Source organism: Camelina sativa, chromosome 12 (assembly GCF_000633955.1).
Source record: "Camelina sativa cultivar DH55 chromosome 12, Cs, whole genome shotgun sequence".
NCBI lineage: Eukaryota > Viridiplantae > Streptophyta > Magnoliopsida > Brassicales > Brassicaceae > Camelina > Camelina sativa.
The window spans coordinates 10436895-10451730 of NC_025696.1; the positions used below are offsets into that span (position 1 = coordinate 10436895).

Consider the following 14836-nt stretch of genomic DNA (forward strand, 5'->3'; position numbering starts at 1 on the left):
TAACAACCTTCCCACAGGACAAGCTGTCACCAATTGACCAGCAGATCAATTGGTGGCAACTTGTCCTGTGGGAAGGTTGTTAAAAGGTGAGGACCAGGGTTCAAGGAACGCCTGGCGCACCAATAACCTACTGGTGGATTGGGATATCCACAGTGATGGGTTAGGATCGATGCCCTGCAGGGCCAGCTTGGGGTCCGTTGGGACGGCTAGCAGTGGGCTAGCAGGGTCCACGGACGGTCCGTTGGGGCAGCTAGCGGTGGGCTAGTGGGGTCCGCGGGACGGGTTGTCACACTTATTATTTCAAACGCCATGGTATTTTTGAATTACATAAAATTTATAAGTTTTCATATTAGAAATTTCAGAATAAATTATGAATATTATTAGTTATGTTTTGATTTAAAATAATACCATCATTTTATGCATTGCCTTATACCCACTATTTTCCTTAATTTTTATTTTTGTTTATATTACTTCTCATTTTTAACTTATTATTTTGAAACACTTACGGATTTATGATCATTAATATTTGATTTCAATCATTTCTCCTTCTTAAAAGCTCAAACATTTTATAAAGTTTAGTTTTCTAAAAACAACCTATTACCATACAAACACATCCTCTTTCATACTAATGTGAAAACTAAAACATTTTCTTTCTATTATATCCTCTATTCAATCTCCAACGAACAACAAAACACCGGTAACAATAGTAAAAATAATTTACATTTTTGGAAAAAAAAATATTCAAGACATAGTAAGATAATATTTCTTCTTAAGTTAGGAACTTCCCAAAAATGAATGATCCGAACAACGATACTAATTGTTACTTGTGTTTTGTTGTTTGTTGGAGATTGAATCGATGATAGAATAGAAAGTAAATGTTTTAGTTTTCACAAAGAGGATGTGTTTGTAAGGTAATAGGTTGTTTTTAGAAAACCAAACTTTGTAATGTTTGAGCCTTTAAGAGAGAGAAGGGATTGAAATCAAATATGAATGATCATAAATTCGCAAGTGTTCCAAATAATAAGTTAAAAAAGAGAAGTAATATAAACAAAATGAAAATTGAGGAAAATAGTATGTAGATATAAGGCAATGCATAAAATGATGGTATTATTTCAAATCAAAACATAACTGATTATGTTCATAAATTATTCTGAAGTTCCTAGTATGAAAACTTATAAATTTTATGTAATTCAAAAATACCATGACGTTTGAAATAATAAGTGTGAATCAAACAAAAGAATTATAGAATTAGATTAAAAACATCTCACAATCTTACATAATTTTCTAGAATGTAAGCTCATAAATTTAATTTTATATAAACAAATTTTTAAAAAGTTAAACTTATTTACTTAATAATACCATCCCACCATCTTACTTAAATTTGATAATGTTGGTTTAGTACCGAGATGAAACCAACCACACAAGAAATATTGGTGTTGGTTTAGTAATGTTGGTTTAGTAATGTTGATATTGTTGTTCTGATCATCCATTTTCGGGAAGTTCCTAACTTTAGAAGAAATATTATCTTACAGTCTTGAATATCTTTTCCAAAAATGTAAATTATTTTTACTATTGTTCATCTTTTGATGATTTATACAATCTTTTTGAAATATTTATAAAAGAAAATAAATAATTTCATGTGTATTTGATTTTAAAAGAATTTTAATATATAATGATGTTGGGCGTCAGATTCTTAGAGCAAGAGTTGAAAGAAACCTTACAACTGTCAGGTTTATTATTATATCATCTAATAATAAAGTAAAATGCTTTCCAAAACATTGTCATTTGATGCTTACTTCTTTCACAAGTGTCATTTTGTTTCTATTAATTTTTAGTGTAACAAATTTATTCAATTGAATTTACATAGTAAAATTTTCGCTTAACAAATAATTTGATGATTAAATAGTTTAAGGATTTAAGATTATAATATATATATATATATATATATATATTTGGGTTTTATAGGATAATGTCAAGTAATTATTGGCTGTTTTATTTCCACACTTTAATATATATAAATAATTCACATGATCTTGATATTACATTATTTTATTTCATTTTCAATCCATTTAAATTAAACTAAAGTATATTTTAATATATAATATCTAAATAACTAAATGAGAATTGAATATATTTTTTTGATAAAGAGATAACTGTATATATTTCTGTTTAAACAGAGAAGTGAATATATATTTAAATTCATGACTTGATTAGCTAAGATGTCCGTTCATAGATCTATATTTATAATATATAACTCTTGAATATATATTTAAAAAAATGGACAGTTTTATAAACCTGACACATTTTTTATTAACTTTTCTATTCTGTCTCATCAATCCCATATGTTGTACTAAATAACTCTAATTTTTGTAACTTTCCTAATATTTATAGTAATGCAATGAATGATTAATAATAGTATTTAGAAATATTACATATATATGAAAATATATTAATATGTAATGATTGCATATCTATAACTCTCACAAAGTTTATGTGACTCCTATAACAATGAAATGCTCCCTCTGTTTTAATTTAGTTATCATTTTAGGTTTTCAGTGAAAATATTTAGGTTTAAAGTTTTGACCAATGAAATATTTATAAAATATATTAATAAAGGGTAAAACAGATAATTTAATAATTATTTTTTAATTTGTGTAAGAAAACCTTAAACGACAAGTAAAAGACCGGAGAAAGTATAAATTTTCCATATGTTCTTAACTACAATTTCTCTTATAAATAGAAATATAGACATTTTACTAACCCTCATATCTCAAATCTTACATAATATTTTTATTTAATTAATATTGTCTTAACTAAAAATCTCCAAAATTACAAAAAGACGACACATCTACAGGTATTGGCTTTCTTTTGTCTGGCTTAGAGCTGCCTATCTGGGGCCTAAGAGCAATGCCATGTTTGTTATCAGCTCTTAATGCAGAACTAGAGGCTTTATGCTGGGCCATGGAAAGTGCTATCTCTGTGGGATATGATGTGGTTCATTTTGTGACAGATTGTCAAGGGATTTGAACTGTCATAGATGAGTTAAAAGACTGGCCAGCGTTTGCTTCAGAATTAGATTTTTTACAGTCTTGATTGTCTATGTTTTCTATTCAATGTATACCTAAACTGAACAATGTCCGTATCGACCGTCTTGCAAAAACGGCTCGAGCACAAGGATCTTTCTTTTCCTATGTAAGTCCGCAAGTTCCGGAATGGTCAGCTCACGAGGCTATCCTATTTGAACCGGCTTCATAAGATATGGTGTTTTTAAGGTAAAACAAATATTTATGTTGATGATCAAGAAAAAATTACAAAAAATATCTAAAAAACAATGTAAACTAAATCCCGTGCTACGGAGTGACTACTAGTTAGGAATAAATAATAATGTATATTTCGACTGTTCACCCTACACGACTACACCTCCACCTAATTATGCTATAACATGTAACTCTTTTTTTGTTTTGTTTTATAAAAGGGCTTAACATTTACTTGGTTGACTAAATATCGCCATTAGTTTGTCTTTAATCATCTATAATTTAGTTCCTAATTGCTCACCTAATTTTCTTCAATATCCAATTTCACTAGTGTCCAATAACGACACTAGTTATTGGACACTAGCTACGGAGTGACTACTAGTTAGGAATAAATAAGAATGTATATTTTTGACTGTTTTTTTTTTTTTTGTTAAAAGGTATTCAATTTATATAAATAAGTGCCCAATGGGCTATTTTCGGATTTAGGCCCATCACAATCCTCTAAAGGCCTAAACCGAAATACAACAAACCAAAACAAACCACAGAATACAAAACCGACTCGGTTTCCCTTTACCGGTTTCAGGAAACCCTAATTCCCCAAAAGAAGAACTCTGTTGGGGCCGCCGCCCATGGATTGCGGATACACACCGGATCAGGACCTCCGGTGTGCCTGGACGCCGTGAGTCGAACGGAGATGGTGATCCAGGATCCGTTGCCATCCCGCCACTGTAGAGTCGTGGAGAGGAGGAAGAAGATAACCGATCTTACCTTCGTCGAGGAGAGCCAGGCTCAGTCGTGAGAGAGAAATAGCGGTAGGGAGTAGATCCACAAATATTCAATGGTGGCTTAGCTCCGCCTTGCGCAGACGACCTCTCCCATCGAACAACGGCGCATCGAAACCTCCAGAATCTCCAGTCCGCAGATCTAACCACCATCCTCAATCGTTCCTCGCCGTGGATCTCCTTCTTCTGATCTGCGTCGCTACACCGGCGATGGAGCTCTCACCGACAGCGCCACGCAGAAACTTCTCCCCACCACTTCTCCCTTGATTTTGATCTGAGAGATTTGTCTGGCTGATGCATCGGTTTACGGATGAAGCACCATGAGCCACGGGTCCTCTTCGTCGCCGGAATCGACGGAGAACCCAACCGACGGCGCTTGAGGTTGTGGTCAGAAGAGAAGGAGTTTTGAGAGAGAAATCGTCGCGAGTGAGGACCACGCGCACGATTTCTCTCAAATACGGTTATTTTTCGACTGTTCACCCTACACGACTACACCTCCACCTAATTATGCTATAACATGTAACTCTTTCTTTGTTTTGTTTTATAAAAGGGCTTAACATTTACTTGGTTGACTAAATATCGCCATTAGTTTGTCTTTAATCGTCTATAATTTAGTGCCTAATTGCTCACCTAATTTTGTTCAATATCCAATTTCACTAGTGTCCAATAACGACAAAACAGCTACTCCGTCGGTATGCATGAGATGTATTGCTCTCGATATGTATATAGAAGATGACAACCAAAAAATAGAAGAACAAAGACCGAAACGTGTCCAAAAATATATGATGAAGATGTTATTCTGACATAACCAGGAGCTACTACTACTATGACGCATTTAACGATCACTACCGAAATTGTAAGAGACAGGCTGTAATGGCGTCTATTGAGACGATGACTCGATTCACTTAAACGAGAAAGTTGACTCACAACCCATTCTTGATTACCATTATTAATTTCGTTTTCATTCTCTCGAAGTTGTAACTTTCCTTTAGTCAACTAAAAGAAATATGAAAATGAACCCTCAAGTGTATGTTATTTTTTTTTTAATAACGCCTATATTATTCTAATGTATAAAGTGTAAACATAGTCATTGACACATATTATTTATTTTATTTGAAGATTTTATGATATCATGATTCTAGACTTCTTAGTAATTAAGGTTTTCTGTAAAATAAAGTGTCACACTATTAAATCGTAAATAAAAACATTTTAATTTGTTTACTAAGATAGATATATGATATGGTTTATAGACAAAATCTAGATATTTTTTATATACTCATAGCATTTATCATTCTTGTATTTATTAGTATATATATACTAAGAAACACAAAATAAATGTTACAAATCTGTTTTTCAATCATATACACAGATAAAACAAAAAACTGTCATACAAAACACAATTATTTATTATTATTATTATTTTATATATAACCGGTGGTAAATGTGATATGATCTTCTTCTTCCTTTTTGTCTGCCAAAAATGTGATATACATATGATCTTAATTAGCAAACATGAGATTATGCAATAAAAAGCTCCAAGAAAAAAAAAAAAAAAAAAAAAAAAAAAAAAAAAAAAAAAAAAAAAAAAAAAAAAAAAAAAAAANTAGACAACCAAAGTTTTTCAGACCTCAAGTAAAAATAAAAATAACTTTAGGGACTTATTTGCAAATTTTGACTTTTACCGGTAAAAAGAAAAAAAAAAAAAAAAAAAAAAAAGGAAATGTCAGACAAAAAAAGGCGCCTTTTTTTGTTTTGTTTCTTTGAAATTNAATCACGCGACGAGTCTCGGACTCGCCTCTTCTCTTCATTCTTCTTCTTCATGCGTTTTCTCCTTCCTTCTTAAAAGCTCTCTTCTTCTTCTTCTTCCTCTCTTACCACTTACATTTATTCTTCTCCTTCTCTCTCTTCTTGAAAGTAATTGGACAGAGACCTCGAGACTCGAGAGAGAAAGAGTGAATTAGAGAAGAGTTTGATTTACTGCGATCACCACCCTCTTTTTTGGTTACATCGAGGTGGTGATAATTATATACCGTTATGAATGAGTGACTTCAATTCCTAAGATTTTAATTTTTTCTAGGTTTTCTTCTTTTCATTGATCTCTCTCCGCCTCCTCTTATTACGAAAGAGAAAAAAAAATGAAGGAGGAACAGTCAAGATCTCTGTTTGGAATCTCTTTGTCTGATCGACCAACTTGGCAACAGTTTCTCATTTGTACTTCTGGTTTCTTTTTTGGTTACCTCGTCAACGGAGTTTGCGAGGTTCGTTTTCTTCTATTCTCTTCTTCTTTTTTTCAGTTCCAATTTTGATTTCCGACAGAACACAATCGATGTGTTTTGTTCGTTCTTGTGATAAATTCACGTACCCTGCTTCTGATTCTTGTAAAGTTTTGATTTTTTTTTGTTTTTGCATGCTAAGTGTTTGATGTTTGGTTTCTGAGAAAAAACAATAAAACAGAGGAAGAAGTAAAAATTGCATGACGAACTAAACTCTCTCCAAACACACACACACACATAAACATTATAGTCAAAAAGATTTGTGACATCACAAAAAATGTTGTGATCTTGATTCTTGAAGAGTGTATATTGGATCTACAGTTTGTCATATATGATCATTGACTTTTTCTTTGATTTTTTTTGCAGGAATATGTTTATAATCGCCTTCAGTTTAGGTAAATTAAAATAATCAACTTTGATTCCTTCTGTTTTTTTTTTTAGATTTTAAGCAAAAAGTAACAAATGGGATTTGATGTGTTCTGTCTTGTAGCTTTGGTTGGTATTTCACGTTTATACAAGGATTTGTCTACTTGTTCCTCATCTACCTTCAAGGCTTTACCACTAAGCATATCGTTAATCCCATGAGAACTTATGTCAAACTCTCTGCTGTTCTCATGGGTTCTCATGGATTAACCAAAGGATCTTTGGCCTATCTCAATTATCCTGCTCAAATCATGTTCAAATCCACCAAGGTGATCTACAATCCACAATTCTCAATGTATTTTTAATGTATAGGCTTAAGTGTTTAAGAGAATGATCGAAATGGCTGATGTTTATAGGTATTGCCGGTGATGATAATGGGTGCGTTTATACCCGGTCTGCGAAGAAAATACCCTGTCCATGAGTACATTTCAGCTTTCTTGCTAGTTCTTGGTTTGATCCTATTCACATTAGCCGATGCTCAAATGTCGCCTAACTTTAGCATGATTGGGATTATGATGATAACCGGTGCATTGATCATGGATGCTTTCTTGGGGAATTTACAAGAAGCTATCTTCACAATGAATCCTGAGACAACTCAGGCAAGGAACTTGAGTTCTTTTCGGTTTTTGTACTTTACCATTCTGTTTTGTTTCGTGTCTGAGATTCTTCTTGTAATGTGTTTGTGTGCAGATGGAGATGCTTTTCTGCTCAACTGTTGTTGGATTACCGTTCTTGTTCGTTCCCATGGTCTTAACTGGAGAGGTTTTCCGTGCGTGGACTGCGTGTGCACAAGTAAGTAACCAACTTTTGTTTTCTTTTTCTTTTTTTTTCTGGTTTGAGTTTTGGTCAACCTTTAACCAAACCAAGTTAACGCGTTTCAGTTCTTGGTTTATACACTTGGTCATCTGAAATGAAAGTGACAAAAGTGAAACCTTGTATTGGCTTTAGAAAGTACTTGGTTTAGGTTGACTCGGTATGGTCTGTTATATAAAACGTCAACACTTGTAGGATTCTTGGCACCGGGGAAATAAAATCATTGACCGAAGACGTGCCTGAATCTGCCAAACTTTTTAAAAGCCAAATTGTCATATTATAAAAATGAAATTAAATTCATTGATTCTATGACTAAAGCACCAACGTGGACTAGTTTAATCAAACCATTTAATGATTCGGTAGTTGACAATATTTTAAAAAATCAATTGTTACTTTTGTGTAATTTGCAGCATCCGTATGTGTACGGAGTGCTTGTATTTGAAGCCATGGCCACATTCATCGGTCAAGTCTCTGTTCTGTCCCTCATTGCCCTCTTTGGAGCCGCCACTACAGCCTTGGTAAAATATCTATTCTTATCTGCAAACGTTCATTTGTGTTTTTAACTGACTCAGCGTTCTAAATTCACATTTTGGTTATTAAAAAAATGTTGTGTGTAGATAACAACGGCGAGGAAAGGTGTTACGTTGTTGCTGTCGTATTTGATATTCACGAAACCGTTAACTGAACAACACGGGTCAGGCTTGCTGTTGATTGCAATGGGGATTGTATTGAAAATGGTTCCAATGGATAGTAAAGCTCCGACCAAGATTCCAGCTAGACCAGCGGTTAGGAGCGCTGGAGGGGACGGTGATAGAGAGGACGATGAAGAGAGGAAGTCATTGGTTTGAGAATGTGCCATGTATTATTTATATATACACACTATATTTTTATTTTCACAACTTCAAAGGGTTTATAGAATAATAATGTTGGGATGAAGGGAAAACAAAAGGGAGAAAAAGCAAATAGAGTTAAAGTTGTTTCAGAGACTTGTTATTAGATTCTAAAGCAAAATTACAAAAGAATGAGATGTTAAATTGTAAACTATGGTATGATTTATATGTCGTCACTTTCAAAAGCAACCATTATTCATCTCAAAAAGCCTATTCATAAAGCTGGAAACGCTACAGACTACATTCTAAAAGGTAAAGGATCAGTGATGAACCTGATTCTATCTTAAGACCCTTTCATTTTTTTTTCTCTGATCTACTTATAACAAAACGATCAACAATCTTTACGGTGTTGACGGGATCCTGCTGCAATGTTGTTGCACACCATTTGCTTGGAAACATTCTGTGATGACTCATCTTCACAGTCGGTTTCGGCTCTGCATCCCAGTCCTTGTCCAGCTTCCATTCCTTTGGCACCTAGACTCATTCATCGCATACATTTCTCTAGTTAATTCCATAATCACAAACTTTTTCTTTTGTAAATTCAGGTTCTTTTCTTACCTTGTCTACTCCGAGAGTGAAGACTTCAAGGTCTCCGTCAGGCTTGATGTGCAAACGAGTGAATGATTTGTAATTGGCGATCCGAAGTGAAGAGAATGCTTCATCAAAGTGTATGTGAAGCCAGTTGATGGATATATATAAGTAACTTCCAAAAACCAAAGATACAACAGGAGTTGAGAAGACCCAAAAGTAGAGGAAGACAGAAGCATAGTAGATTGCTGCTCCGCTTCGAGAAAGCGACTCCATTCCATCTCGACATATGTTAGTCCGTGTAACCGCCATTACCTAATGTTAAATACATTAACTTCGGCTGCAAAATAGATATCTGTTTTACCTATAACGAAGAAGACTAAGTTGACAAATTATGTTACCTCGGGAATATCAAATGCCGACATAAGATACTTGATGCAGGCGGGATAAAATCCGAACGTCCACTGTTCAATACGGTCTCGAAGGCCAGTTGGGTCTGGAAAGTGTTCGTTTTCTACTGATTTGTACCACTGATACAATGTATGATACCCTGTGTAGCCAAGAGTTCTAAAATCTCAAAATCCATTAAGGTAGGATATATATATTTTTTAATCCATTAGTGTCAACGAAATTGTAATGGGGAAAGTGAAAGAACATCATATGAAAAGGAAACTGACCGGAGGTCGCAAGAAGCTTATGCTGAATACAGATTTCTATGCCAAGTTCCAACAGCAACATTAGAATCAAAGCAGCTGTCAGGTGTGCAGCAACATGAAGGATTCCAATCACCAGTCGTCTCCTCCGAGATATTTTTGAGGGAACAAACATTATTGCAGTTATCAGCAACATAAGAACACCAGTGAAAGACACATATGACTGTTCTGCTACGTACACAAAGGAGCTCCAAACTGTGCCAAAGAAACTCCCCAGGTGGCCAGAAAACGAATCACCACGTAAGATATGGCCTAGCTTACACTGAAACCAACGAGGAAATAAAGATCATATTGTGAGTGCAAGTAAATAAAAGATGGTTCACTTCACACAGCACAGGAAAAAAAAGACTGCAGATATGCAAAGGCTTGTCTAGGTTTCACCATTCAGTAGTGGATGCTAATAATTTGTACCGATTTAATAGACAAATCTTAATGACTAATTCAGGTTGCATTGCTGACAGAAGAAATAAATGGAAAAACAAGAAACAGTACATAAGAAAGAGGAGTTCGAGGAAGCCAAAGCTCTGTAAAACTGCACCTGAGGGAACAAGGAAAAGACCAAGAGAAAGTATATGATGCCACCAATGAAATCAAATTGCCAGTTCTTTTTCCTGAACTTTAAAATATTTCCTAAAGCAATCTGCAAAGAACATCAAAGAACATAAAATATCTGAATGTGAAGAAAAAGAGGAAAAGTCAGTGATTGTGGACTATAAGCAATCAGAAGAAAAAAAAGAAAAATGTTTACCCTGCTTGAATCTTGAAACGAAGGATAAGCAGATTTACTTTCATAAGAAGCACCATAAAACTTTGAAAAGTTGCTAAACACATGGGTGGGATGCAAAAAAGCCCCTCCACAACCATTAACGAGGAGATGTTGAACATGAGCAGGAGCATCTGATTGAGTACATGAATGACGCATATAATGATGCAAATCTCCTGCCATTCTAAGTTTACATCTGCCTTTCAAAAAGTCACATATCAGGTGTCTCATGTTCTTTCCAGTATCATCGTTCCAATACCAATCAAGAAGCCAATTCGGCTCATGTGTGATAATGATCACTGCATCATTCTCCCCAACCTAAATGAAAAGATAATAAACATTCAAAGGAACAAACTACAAATTTACTAGTATCAAACAGAAGACACCTACTCTAATAGCCCAACCCATTGTCATTTCATAAACCAAAGAAACACCCAACCCATTGTCATGAACAAAAGAACAGAAGAGCTCGAGTAAATAAGAAATAGTATATTTTGTACAGCATCTACAGAGTCTATTTAGCAGGAGAAATAAAGAGGATGCTGAAACTACCTTCTCCTTCACCAATTCAGAGAAGAAATTGAACTGGTACACGTCAATATCACCATGAAGCGCCAGATCCAAACCAAACACCCACCATCCTTTAGGTAGTTGCAGGGCAAAATAGCTTTTCTTTTGAGGCATAAACCAGCCACCCAACCAACTTTTATGGCATACATACCTCATGAAAGTATTAAGTCCATCGAACCAGTCTAAAAATATATATACGAGCATTACAATTAGAAGCAATACCAACAAACACCAATTATGTGAAACATGTTACTAGAGAGAGATATAAAGTTGAGAGCTGAAACTCACCATGGTTTCCAGGGATAAGAAAACATTGGGGACCATCATAATGCTTCAGATCAGACACCCCATCAGGTAATTCAGGCTTGTCAACAGAAATTGAGTCCGCTTTATACCAATGGGGAGGTTGGAGCGCATACTCAAAAGGACAAAATAGACGTTTTTCATATGTAAACGCTGATGGATTGGGGTATCTGCAATATATCAGAGAAAGATATTGATTCTGTACATTCAGACCTGACAAAAAACAGAGAACATGGAAATCACAGGTATACAAAAATCTTACGCAAGATCTCCCCCAATAAGCAGTACGTTACCCCTTTGCAGAGATATCAAATCATTATCTAGCGGGACTTTGAGAAAAGGCTGAGCTAGGAGTTTCGCAACAGAATATGATGAATTTCCACCATCACCAGTATCAGCCATGAAGTCAAACCAGAAGTCATCCTTATCAGATAAATGGTCATATAAAAGTTCCTTGCTCTTGTTTCCATCACAATCATTGGTCATTGCAGCCTAAAAATTTAAGAATGGGGTAGGTTACAAAAAATGCAATATAATAAGAAAACCAAAACGGGGGAAGATAAAATGATCTGAAGTTGAAGAGGCAACAAATATCACTAAAAATAGTATACCTGCATCATTCGCATGTCAAAGCGGCCAAGAAAGACAGTCACTGATACGAGGAGGTCAAACACAGTTTTAAACAAATCAGCTGATGTTCTGAAATAGATAGTCAGAAAGATCAGACCATGCTCAAGTATCCTACTTGTAATATGTATTCTTCGAAAAAACATTGGTAGATGTTAAAATATATAGAAGGGAAAAGATCAGTTGGCATAGACGTACCCTGAATACCAAGGAACCATATCTAAGAAATTAGGTTTCATCTGTTGCCTCTTCAACTTCTCATAATTTTCCACTGACAGAGGATGTGCCAGAGCCCACCTAACGTTACAATGAAAATGTTATCCTGTATGTGTTGAACATTTTAGTTACAATATTCGTTTAACAAAAACTATGCCCAAGCTGCCACTTACCCTGTTGATCTCTCCACTACATAATTAGCAATGTAAAGGCCAATAAACGTTGCCCACAGTGAGTATATAGGAGAAATTTCATCAGATGAATCAGGACAAGACCCATTGCATGCCAACTGCAGATAAAAAGGTAGGATTACAACAGAAAGTGGCCAAATAAGCACGAATACAACAAATTAGAATTATATATCAGAAGCCAGACCTCCCCATAAATGACCCATTTAGACAATAGTGGATAGTCACGAGCAGATCCAACAGGAGCAAACCATGATGAGCAGACTTGGTCTCTCAGCTCATCAATGTGAGTGAATTTCGCAAGCCAAGTACTGTTGCCATCTTCTCCTTTCCAAAATGAAAAACGGCTAGAATGCTTTCTTTCAAGGGGTGTTTGCCTCAGAAAAGCACGATTACCACAATGGCTGTAGAAAATACAGCACGCCATGCTAAGAACCTGCACAAGATAAAGGACATTAAAATTTGATTAATAACTAAAATAATGCTTATAAGCAAGTGTCATTGATCTACAAGATTGGGGATAGGGTACGTACAGCACAACTTTGAAGAATGGTTAAGATCTCTGGGCGCCTTCCAGCCACACGAGAAACAAGACCAATATACCAAAGCCCAAGAAAAATAATGTGGAAGACAAGAAGGAAGACTATGGATGATATATAAATTGTTAGAAACAAGGACAGATTCATCCTCAAATCCAGACCCATTGACTGAAAACTTGGGAGATGGTACAAAGCTGCAACTAAAATCCACGCAATGTACCTACAGAACAAAACAAACAAAGAAAAAGTGTTAGATAATTTTTTAATATACACATTGTGGAAGACAGAATAAAGGATCCACTTACCACCGACTGAAGGTTGAGTAGCTTGGTCGAATAGTTTTTTTGATGAATGGAGATGAAAAGAAATAGAAAAATCCAAGCAAGCAGGCATACATGGACCACCACTTGAAATTATTGTCTAACTTTTCTACGAGACCGTGCATGTTCTCCGACGAAATAAAGAATAGGCAACCCAAAATCACAGCAATCATAGCATGACGTGAATACTCATGAGGATAAGGGTAAGTATGGGTAAGGATCGTTCTGACCCTCTCCATCTTGAGGTTATGTAGAAAACGAGCAGAATGCTTATCAGATCCCATTGCTTGAGGTTCCCGTAGTCCTTAAAACTTATTGACGAGTCCAAATCTTGACAGAGCTAAGAATGGTTAGCAGAAGAATAACTTCAGCATCCCGATTTCAAATCCAGCATACAGAACCTTCAAAGCAAGAAAGGAATACATTCAGCACACAGTCTGGTCTACTAGTGGAACTGAATTCATGAACCATTGAATTGCACATACTATAAGAAAATAACGTCTATCTTGTTGTTCGAAGTCCTGATGACAAAACAATCGCATGAAACTCCCCTTGTAATTACATAAGGAAAGCCAAGTTTGTTTATACATGATATTGTATAGTTTGATTCTGAACTTGATAACGTTGACAGCTGTTAGCGTTCCTCACACAGTCAGATAATTCACATATGAACAGATGCCTCAAGCTATTGTTTCAAAGTTATGATTTTTTCTAATCTCCATCTCTCCAATGATCTACCGATGTAGACAAAAAAAAGTTCAATCTTTCTCAAAAACAATCAACCACAATACAAACATGAATGCTACTGATTTCTTAAAAAAATTCCTAAAATGCTAAAAAAATCTAATTTCTACCTAAAAACTATGTCAACAGTCAAAATCATACTCGTTTATATACTTATGGCAATCAAACAATACTTACGTTGTTTTTTTTATAATTATCATCCTCATTGATTCAATCACTTAATTATCCTAAATTAATAAACATTAAACAAAGTAATGTTAAACAAATACGTCTGAGAATATGAGAGAAACTATTCAAAAGCTTCAACTGTGTTTTAAAAATCGAACCTTGGAATCAAGCGAATGCTATCGAATTCTCCGATCGATTCAGTGGAATTGGTAATGATCGTCTCCCGAATTGACTCGTAACCCTAGAAGAAAATACATTTTCTTAAGATTGTTGGATTCGGAAAATGGTATTGATTGATTGATTCTATGGTGGGTGGGTGAGTCAAAGCGGATGGTGAATCCACGAGATTTGTGGTTTTGAAAAGAGAAGCACCATTTTTTACGGAGAGGGATGAAGAAGAAGATGAGAGCATAGATGATTTCCATCTTTTTTTATTTATTTTTTTTCTTATTCTGCTAAGAGAGAGGGAATCTCCTGATTCCAGAATCTTTTTATTCTTGAGCTCATTTGTTTTTTTTTTTTTTTTTAATATTAAATTTTCAAATTTTTTTCTTTTTTTTTTTGGGCAAAGATATCATTGATTTACTATGTTCAAAAAAAATTAATTTTCGTTTAATTTTTTTAACTTGTAAAATTTTATTTAATTTTTACGTGTAAAAAATTCATTTTTGAGATTTTTAAAATTGCCTAAACTGGATTTTGGGAACATTTTTTTTTTTTTT

General features: G+C 34.7%; 2 protein-coding genes across 5 annotated transcripts; one reads left to right on the plus strand and one right to left on the minus strand.

Moving 5' to 3' along the window:
* On the plus strand, positions 5812–8603 carry LOC104731192 (UDP-galactose/UDP-glucose transporter 2). Of its 2 annotated transcripts, XM_019234145.1 has the most exons (8): positions 5812–6048; positions 6114–6294; positions 6676–6704; positions 6800–7001; positions 7089–7331; positions 7423–7524; positions 7956–8063; positions 8163–8603. In XM_019234145.1, exons 2-8 carry the CDS (start codon positions 6172–6174, stop codon positions 8391–8393), a joined length of 1038 nt encoding a protein of 345 aa, XP_019089690.1. In that variant the 5' UTR covers positions 5812–6048; positions 6114–6171; the 3' UTR covers positions 8394–8603. The 2 variants fall into 2 exon arrangements, with proteins under 2 accessions (XP_019089690.1, XP_010448790.1); XM_010450488.2 differs by having other exon boundaries at positions 5812–6294.
* Positions 8509–14566, minus strand: LOC104731191. 3 transcript variants are annotated; one of them, XM_010450485.1, is made up of 17 exons: positions 14273–14554; positions 14124–14173; positions 13188–13603; positions 12877–13102; positions 12531–12779; positions 12329–12444; positions 12138–12236; positions 11924–12011; positions 11575–11804; positions 11298–11482; positions 10992–11191; positions 10425–10757; positions 10215–10316; positions 9641–9938; positions 9365–9513; positions 8994–9278; positions 8509–8909 (listed from the first exon to the last, which is right to left on the minus strand). In XM_010450485.1, exons 3-17 carry the CDS (start codon positions 13484–13486, stop codon positions 8730–8732), a joined length of 3039 nt encoding a protein of 1012 aa, XP_010448787.1. In that variant the 5' UTR covers positions 13487–13603; positions 14124–14173; positions 14273–14554; the 3' UTR covers positions 8509–8729. The 3 variants fall into 3 exon arrangements, with proteins under 3 accessions (XP_010448787.1, XP_010448786.1, XP_010448789.1); XM_010450484.1 differs by lacking the exon at positions 14124–14173 and having other exon boundaries at positions 14273–14566; XM_010450487.1 differs by lacking the exons at positions 10425–10757; positions 14124–14173 and having other exon boundaries at positions 14273–14566.